This window comes from Plectropomus leopardus, chromosome 22, assembly GCF_026936395.1.
Source record: "Plectropomus leopardus strain MGB_pleo_1.0 chromosome 22, ASM2693639v1, whole genome shotgun sequence".
In the NCBI taxonomy this organism is placed as follows: Eukaryota; Metazoa; Chordata; class Actinopteri; order Perciformes; family Serranidae; genus Plectropomus; species Plectropomus leopardus.
In genome coordinates, this window is record NC_142197.1 from 14,673,762 (window position 1) to 14,682,595 (window position 8,834).

The 8,834-nt window shown below is 39.5% G+C and overlaps 1 protein-coding gene across 1 annotated transcript in view; it reads left to right on the forward strand.

Annotated features, from left to right (window-relative positions):
• The window catches only part of nampt1 (nicotinamide phosphoribosyltransferase 1), a 29,982-nt gene extending 22,230 nt beyond the window's left edge, over window positions 1-7,752 (forward strand). Inside the window, exons 7-11 of the mRNA XM_042511048.2 lie at window positions 870-1,095; window positions 1,192-1,311; window positions 1,419-1,559; window positions 2,377-2,511; window positions 2,871-7,752. Coding sequence (XP_042366982.1) covers window positions 870-1,095; window positions 1,192-1,311; window positions 1,419-1,559; window positions 2,377-2,511; window positions 2,871-2,981 — 733 coding nt within the window. The 3' untranslated portion in view covers window positions 2,982-7,752. The remainder of the gene's footprint in view (window positions 1-869; window positions 1,096-1,191; window positions 1,312-1,418; window positions 1,560-2,376; window positions 2,512-2,870) is intronic.
• Window positions 7,753-8,834: the final 1,082 nt, after the last annotated feature.

An 8,834-nucleotide genomic window follows, 5' to 3' on the forward strand; every position in this document is an offset into this window, starting at 1 on the left:
GTCTTCAGTCGTTCTTGTCTTTGTTTTATGAGAACGTTTTTACCTCAACATGCTTTTCCACCTAAGTTTCTCTTTTGCTCCATATTCTTTCTTCCAAATAAATAACTGATCAAATGTTCTTGCCATGTGGAGTGCTGTTTCCTGCTGTTAAACCTCTCACTAATATCCCTCTCTATATTTTGAATGAATGGTGGAAAGTATCGTCCATTCATTTATTACCAAGGAGGTCGTGTTATCGGTTTGTTTTGTCTGTTTGTCAACAGAATTACAGAAAAACTGCTGGCCAGATTTACATGAAATTTGATTAAAAGATATAGCATGAGCCAAGGAGGAGTCTATTAAATTCTGAAGTAGATAAGATACACATATCATTGTTCACTGTTGTTGACAGAGAAAGTAAATTACAGAAATAAAGAGTGAGGGGCTGGATAAGAGTTAATGCAGCATTGCAAACTGTTAATGTCCTGACATAAGCTGTTGTGATCTGTTTGACATCTAACAGGAAACAACAATCCAACAGCATAGCGTGATGCCCCTGACAATGTCATTTATTAAAGATTGCGACATAGTCTATAACCTTATCGGTTATGTGATGTCCTGCTTGTCTATTCAAATTCCTCAGCTGCTCAACAAATGTGCTTGTACAGCTGTCCATCCAACTTGTATTTACCACTCTGAAACTGTAGGGGCACCAAAACTTTGGCCATGAGGGAAGTATGCGCTTTCCAAGTTTTCTGCTTGTTAGTTTATTTGTTTATGCAAGGCAGGAAACTCAGACCAACCCAAGAATATTGGCTTTGATAAACCATGTGGGAGGAGAAATTATTGTAGGACAGAGAATAATGATTTCTTTGTCGTTCTCTGTGCAGTACCATCACAGCGTGGGGGAAAGACCATGAAAAAGACGCCTTTGAGCACATCATCAAGCAGTTTCCCAGCGTGCCCGTTTCCATCGTCAGCGACAGCTACGATATCTATAACGCCTGCGAGAAGATCTGGGGAGAGGACCTTCGGTCGCTGATCGAGGCGCGTAGTGCGGATGCTCCGCTGGTTGTCCGACCAGACTCAGGAAACCCGCTCGATACAGTTTTGAAGGTGTGGTCGCGTGGACAGCTTGTCTTTTCAGCCAAAATCTCAAAACAAGCCAGGACACTAACTTTCTAGCTTGCTCTCTACTTTTACATCTGTCAGGTTTTGGAGATCCTGGGTAAGAAGTTTCATCCAGTGGAGAACTCCAAAGGTTTTAAGGTTCTCCCTCCGTACATCAGAGTCATCCAGGGAGACGGAGTTGATATCAACACACTGCAAGAGGTATAAACGCATGCTTATTATTGATGCGGTGTTGCTATGAGACACAGCACTACCATAGCAATAGGTTGTATCTCTTACATAATGTTACTGTGTGTGTTTTTCTACAGATAGTGGAGGGTATGAAGCAACACAGGTGGTCCATTGAGAATATCGCCTTCGGGTCTGGAGGGGCACTGCTGCAGAAACTGACCAGAGATCTGCTCAACTGCTCCTTTAAATGCAGCTATGTGGTCACTAACGGACTGGGGGTGAGTACTGATCCAATGAAAGGTAGTTACTGTGTTTCAGTAAGCATTTTGTTAACAGTTATGGTAATTTAACAGCGAGTAATGTAGCCGTTTACAAGTGTTTGCACTTGACAAGAGTCTGCAGATGACCTGCCAGAAGATATAACACTGTTTAGCTAGCTGACACTATGTTTGCACACCAGCTAGGTTGGGTCAAAGTTAGCTAGCTTAGCCACATATTTTGTGATTACCGCTGGTAACAACACCCTGACCCATGCTGCCTTTGCTGCGGATTCATTGTGACCACCCGTCGTTCTTTCCCGAGGTCTCCCCGCTGAATAAACAGCTTAATTTTGAGCTGCAAGCCTCCTTTAGTATTGCTAACTAGCTCTCTTAGCACCACCAGCACGCCATCCCACTGCTTAGCTGCTAGCTAGCTCCCACCCAGTTGGTGCACAGTGCAGAGTGACTGGCTAACCAGTGGAGACCAGATGGTGGACAGTATCTTACTGTATGTTAACACAGTTAGCTGGCTGTCTGTCAACAGAAAAAAAACAGAAGCCAAGACTATTACATCACAAAACATTAAACTTTCGCCACCTTTAAACGGATATTTAGCACTTTGAAATGCCATGCTGAAGTCAATGCAATGCTGGACTAAAAGGAAAAGCCTCTTGAGATTATTATTGTTTTGTTTTTGTTTTAATTAACCTCTTAGTTACTGTCGGTGTCAGGCTTTCAAGAGCAAAAGTAGCCAAATCTTTCATCCCAAGTTTTATACAATTTAGCCTTTGATAAATCAGTACAAAACTTTGTTTCCCTTTCCGTGGTGGAAAAGGTGAATGTGTTCAAGGACCCAGTGGCGGACCCTAACAAAAGGTCGAAGAAAGGTCGCCTGTCTCTGCACCGGACGCAGAGTGGCGACTTTGTCACCCTGGAAGAGGGCAAGGGCGACCTGGAGGAGTATGGCGTGGTGAGTTCAACGCTCAGACATTTTTCTTCATTCTTTTTCTTTAATTTATTTTAGCCTTTGTTCTTTGTTTTTTCGATATTTATGTTCTATGTTTAGATGTCTCCTGTTGTGTTTGATTGTGAATGTAACTTTTGTATAAAGTATTTTCCTGTACAGAACAATAAAGTATCTATTTTTGTACATATGAATGAGTCAAGCACAAAGAAGTTCACCAACACTAACCTGCCTTTAGTCTTACCTTTATCTTTTTCTGCTTCCCCCTCTCTTTTGCTCTCCCCTCCTTACCCTCCTTTTTACCTGTCCTTCTGTACCCCGTTTCTTTTTTATTCACCCGAATTTTTTTTTTTTTTTTTCCTCAGGACCTGCTGCACACAGTCTTTAAGAACGGGAAGATTGTGAAGACGTACACATTTGACGAAGTCAGAGACAATGCTAAGCTCACAGAGAGTGAGCTTGAAGTGAGCTACTAAACCCCCACCCTTCACCCTAACCCCAAAACAAACCCCCTCAGCCCTTCACCTTTTGGCCTCCGACGCCACCCCGGAAAACGGAGGTGGCGTGCACTGCTAATAGATCCCACTCCCAAAGCTTGAGAACCCCCTGAAACGTTCCTAAAAACCTGAGACGCCCTTAAAATTCACCGTTCTTCCCCCTCAGTTCCAAAACGCTGTTGTTGGTTTTCCAACAGAGTGGAGGGGGAATTTGGAAACTCACACACCACTGATAAATGGCAAACAAGTGGGAGCAAGGGAAAAAGAGAAAGAGAAGAATGTGTGCGAGAGGTAAAGTGAGCGACAGGAAGTTGCGATTATGATGATAAACCGTGCATTCACTCCCATGTGCCACCGCCCCCAAATAGCACCTCGGCATGTTGCACTGATAGGCTAGACATATTGCAATGTCAGAATGTGATTGGCTGCTGTTAGGCAGTGTGTCAGCGGACTTTTTCCATGCCGACACAAATAAGACGATTGTGAATGAGCTCCTGGCGGCTACATACGGAGTGAATCCATGGCGAGTCAAAGTGAGAAAGATGATGAGAGACAGAAATATGAAGCCACACCCACACCAATGACCGCGCCCCGTGTATTGTGTACAGAATTGTTTAGAAAAAAAATTACATGTCTGATTCTACTTAGCTTTGTCTTTTATGTGAAGGAAGAAATGCGATGATCATTGTATATAACGGTGCACCGATAACATTGACTGACAGCTTATATGTTGCTTCTCCACTTTAATTATGGCCGATATTATATTATGTATTATTATATTATTTCTGCAGTTTACTCGCTGTTAATTAGAAGTGATGGTCCAAATTATAAAGGGCCGACATCTATCAAGTACTATCTGATTATTTTGTACTCTTACTCTGCCAAAAAAAATGTTATGGGTGCATCTCTGCAGGTATATAAATGATCATCGACTTGCCATTATGTTGGTCACAGAGCATTCACGTCATGAAGGTCCAATTGTACCACAAATTCTATTCATGGAGGGAGGATTTAGCCACTTCAAAGTGATGTTTTTAATGTTTTGTGAATTTCAGATTTAAGTGTTTCCCACAAAATTAGAGTGCACACTGTAAAATCTGACAAGTTGATTTTACTTATTTTAAACAAAAAAAAACCCCTAAGAAACCCATTGTCTTGAAAAATGTAGTTAAATATAGTTTTGATTGATGTTTACATCAATTTTTTAAGTTTACTTAAAATTTAGTTAAATGTACTTAATTTTCTGATGTTGTTGCAACTTAAAAATGACAAGTTTAATTTAGCGACTTCAGTAAACCAGGTAAACTGTGCTATATGTTTGTATTCTGCCAGCTGCATTGTAGTCAGTCATATTTGTATTATCTTAAACATGTCGAGAAAACAGAAATTGCACATCTCCTACCTTCGTCATCGGCAAAAGCCTCTTTGTCATGATCATGTTAACTCAGACTAACTTGGTTTACTGATGTTGCTAACACTTAAGAAGAACAAGGTAATCTCACTTGTCCTTTTTTAGTTGCAACAAGTAAATGCTGCTAAATTTTGAGTAAACTTAACCCAAGCTATAAAGTAAACACGATTTAAGATTAATAGCTATATTTACATTTCCAAGGCACTCAGTTTCCAAAATTACATGAAGTAAGATAAACTTGTCAGGTTTTACAGAGTATGTGTGGCGGTAGCTGACGACAGAAGGTCATCGATGATAGCAAACTTTAGTTTTTGTTTTGAAGTTTTTCTTTTAAATGCCTCTTTTATGTGTCCCTTTGTGTCAGTCTGTGTCCCATCTCTGAATTCGGAGGCTTTGCAGGTCTGTGACCGCATTCAGGCAGAGCTCTACATGAGTTCTTTTTTTCCTCAGCAGCAGTTTGTGACTCGCAGGGTGGATAATTGATCTATTGATCCGTTCAGAGATGATCAGATCAGGTTGATGGATGAGAGGAGCAGCTGCTGCAAGTGAATTCAAACTTTTAGACCTAGCAGAATGAACAGTTAAGCTTCATTGCACCTGGCGTTCTGCTGCTCCATCTGTGCCCAGAGTATGCCCTGCACTCCGAGAGTGTGGTGCAATGAGTAACCAAATCGTATATTATTTCATCAGTGCTCCAAAAATATAAAATCCATATGTGGTGGCCTATGTTTAACCATGGCAGGCCACCACATATGTGTAAACACCGGATTATATTTCTCCAGCTTTTGTGAGAATAATGATTGAGAAAGTTATAAAAAACTAAGTCTCCATTAATAACTTTAGTCTTGCCACAGCCCCAAAACTAAATTGACAAGATGAGATTTCAGTTAATAGTTTCAAATTGGGTCTTCACGATGGTGAATGGTCTGGAAACCAGTCTTTGCTGTATAAGACCAAGAGTTGATGTTTAAAAAAAAGAAAAAAAAAAGAAAAATACATTGCAGAAATTGTCTTCACTGGAATGAAGATGATCTAACTATGTGTTTATGAAAGATTATGTGGCTCCTGGGCTGAAGAGTGTGTGTGTGTGTGAGTGTGTGTGTGTGTGTGTTAAATGTTGGTTCTGCTGTGTGTGTGTGTGTGTGCGTGTGCGTGTGCGTGTGCGCTGAGATTTCTTCCTTTTAAGGATTGTGTAGTATTCCTTTTATGCAAATGTTCTTGTTGATCGGGGGAATAGAGAACACTCTTCCTTTTGCTTTGCCGGCCTTTTATTCTGAAAGGAGACACAGCGTTGTGACAAATGATAAAGTAGTGAGTGTGTTTTTTTTTCCTTGGGCAATTTAATAGAGAATAACCAAGAGGCAAAAAAAGTGAGACTTGAGATCAGGAGTGACTGTCTGACAGCAGTGTGCCGGCCATGCTCTGGCAGTTGGTGGAGCACAGTTGCTGATCAGCGAAACATTGCCCTTGGTATCACTGCCTTAACTCCTGAAAAGCAGGGAAACTTCCGCAGCGGTGTTTCTGGGAAACTGTAAACGTGCCCAGTGATGTTTGGATTCATTGCCCAGGTATAAATGGGAACTTGCTGAAAATGCCTTCTGGACTTAATTATCTTCCCATTCAGAGCATCTCAGCAGAGTGTCACTCCTGTTTGCAGGTGTGTTTAAGTCACATTGCTGAGTTGGCCCTTTCAGAGTGAAGGGATCTTTGTGTCGCAGAGAGAGGAGGGATTAAGAGGGAGCTGGGGGCTGGTGACATCACAGGACACATAGCTTAATACAAGTAACAAAATACTTGAATTTTTTTTCAGGCTGAGCAGTGAGCACTGCGTTCTTCCACCCATCTAAAATGTTAATGTGTCTAATACTTACTTTATGACCCTGACTTTGCCTCTACTTCCTATATATGCGATATGTGATAAATCTAAATATAGTGATATTACTTGCGATAAACAAGCCTATATCAAAGTATACTCAGCTCTGTCTTTCCAGTGCTTTTAGCTAAAATATAAAATACTTTTTTTTTTAAAGTGGACAATCTTTTATTGAACAAATTGAAGTGAACGCAAAAGGAACCAATAAAAGAATTATAGTAACATTTTAATCAATTAATTTAAAGAAATCTCTCAGTGCAGTGTTTTCATCACGCAAATTTTACATCCCGATTAAGATTTTAAAAAATGATATATTGTGCAACTCTACCATTTAGCAAATCTTAACATGCTAAACTAAAATTGTTCACAAGTTAGTGTGCTGTTATTGACATTCAGCACAAAGTGACATCTCACAGAGCTGTCCTGCTCAACTTTTAAACTTTTAAAACTTCAGCAGTTTATTCTCTTCCTGCACACTGTTCTCGGACATTTAGCCACTTCATAGCTCCACATATTCTCACTGTCCAGCTGTGACCACAGGGTGCAGAGTGCTCTCGCCCCTGAGCGGCTTCACTCCAGCTATCAGACCTTCAGTGACTTCATTTGTTTCCCTCACGCACACTGACCCTGCTAGTTTTCTGTGATTTTTAGGAAAGACCTTGACAAAAACTGTGATGTCACTGACACCCGTCTCTGGCCGCTCGCTCCGATCGACCTGCTCAAACACAGACAAGCTGGTAAACAACACAGCTACCAAAACAATGACACACTGTTTCTTTATCTTCCTACTGTTTTGTTTTTTCCAAAGCTGTCGCCACTTGTTATCTGTCAGATCATTTGTTTTCTCGTTCTGGAGTAACAACACAACACAGTTGTCGTTTTCTTTTTCCAATTATGTGGTGCATTTAAGTAAAACAATGATTTTACTATTTTGATACTGTCTCGGTTCTTACCTCAGAGAAATATTATTTTGTATGACAAGGGAGAAAAAAAATTGCCAGAAATATTGCAGTAAATATTCTTATTTACAAACGATGCGGCCATACTGCCTTCTCACTTGTACATACGACAAATAGTTTGACTGAAAGCAGAGAGGCAGGTTAGGGAGACGACCATGCTAGAGAATAGGGTTTTTCTTTTTTTTTTTGTCAGAACAACCGTTTTTGTACCAACAGAAGAATATCCAAACCTGCTTGACTGAAGTGGCAGTGTGACTGTTTTTTTTGTGACTGTCAAGCTTTTAGCTTCTGTGTGTGTGTGTGTGTAGTCCTGTGTGAATGCCTTGTGTGTGCTGAATGAAAAACTGTTTGTGAATACTTTTTTTTCTTTACGTTGTTGTTGTTTTACTCGTATGTATATGTTGGTTGTCCCAAAGTCTCTCCCGACACAACTGATATTTTAACTAACATAACTTGCTATATTGTCAACAATACATTGATTAAAGATGCCACCCTGTCAGTTTGGAACTGTTGATTTTTTTGACTACTTTTATATATCAGACTGATTTCAAATAATATTTCATTTGTTTAGTATTAACATTTTTAGTTCTTATATGTTTACATCCTCTAATATCAAGGTTTTTAGGAGTCCCGTTTTGCCAGTTAAACATCTTTCTGGGTTTTTTAAAAACAGAAACACTACACAAATGTACAAAAATGGCAAAGGAAAACTCAAATTATATTTAGCAAACACTTCATCTTATGGGTGTGTAATTTTCAATCATTTTTAAAAAAGAAAAATATCCTTGAAAGTAAGTAAATATGCGTATATTATTGTTCATTTATAATTCAAAACTTTTATTTTTAATATTTGTCTGAAGGCAGATTTCACCTGTTCATGTATCATTAGCTAACCTGTATGAACCTACTGTAAAACTCTAGATAAATTTGGCAGTTAATTAAAATTAACCAACTGAAACTTCTCCTGTGTGCCAAGCATGCAGGAGAACTACATAGGCCGGGGTGAAAACGCAAGAGGACGCGTTGAATATATATAAATAAAAACTCATGACTCATTCATTCTAAGGTAAAGACAGCAAGCATCTAGTGGCGGAAATGGTATATAATATTCCGAAATATGTTTTTTTTGGTTTATAATCACATGAAAATAAGAATTGTTGGCCTTTAATTACCTTATAATGAGCTGTTTATATTTACATAGGGAGCGGGTCCTCTTCCACAGAGTCTGCCATGTTGTTTCTACAGTAGCCCAGAACGGACAATCCAAATAGCGGTTCTAGATAGGGTCATTCACATTTTCATGTCAGTCACCAAAGTTCTGTTACATGCTTGACACGGAGAAATTTCAGCTCTGCAATCTCACTGCTAGATGTTGCTAAATCCTGTTTACTGGACCTTTAACTTACTGTTTATTCAAGGATCCTTATTAGAAGCACATAAATGTTCACCTAGTCTTCTTTACTGAAATACAGTAAAAACATAAAAGTGCAGACAACTTATGATATAGAATAATGTGAATGCTAGACTAATTCCTAAATGAAAAGGGGGAAAAAAGAAATATATAACAGTAGTCTAAGCAGTGCAATTAG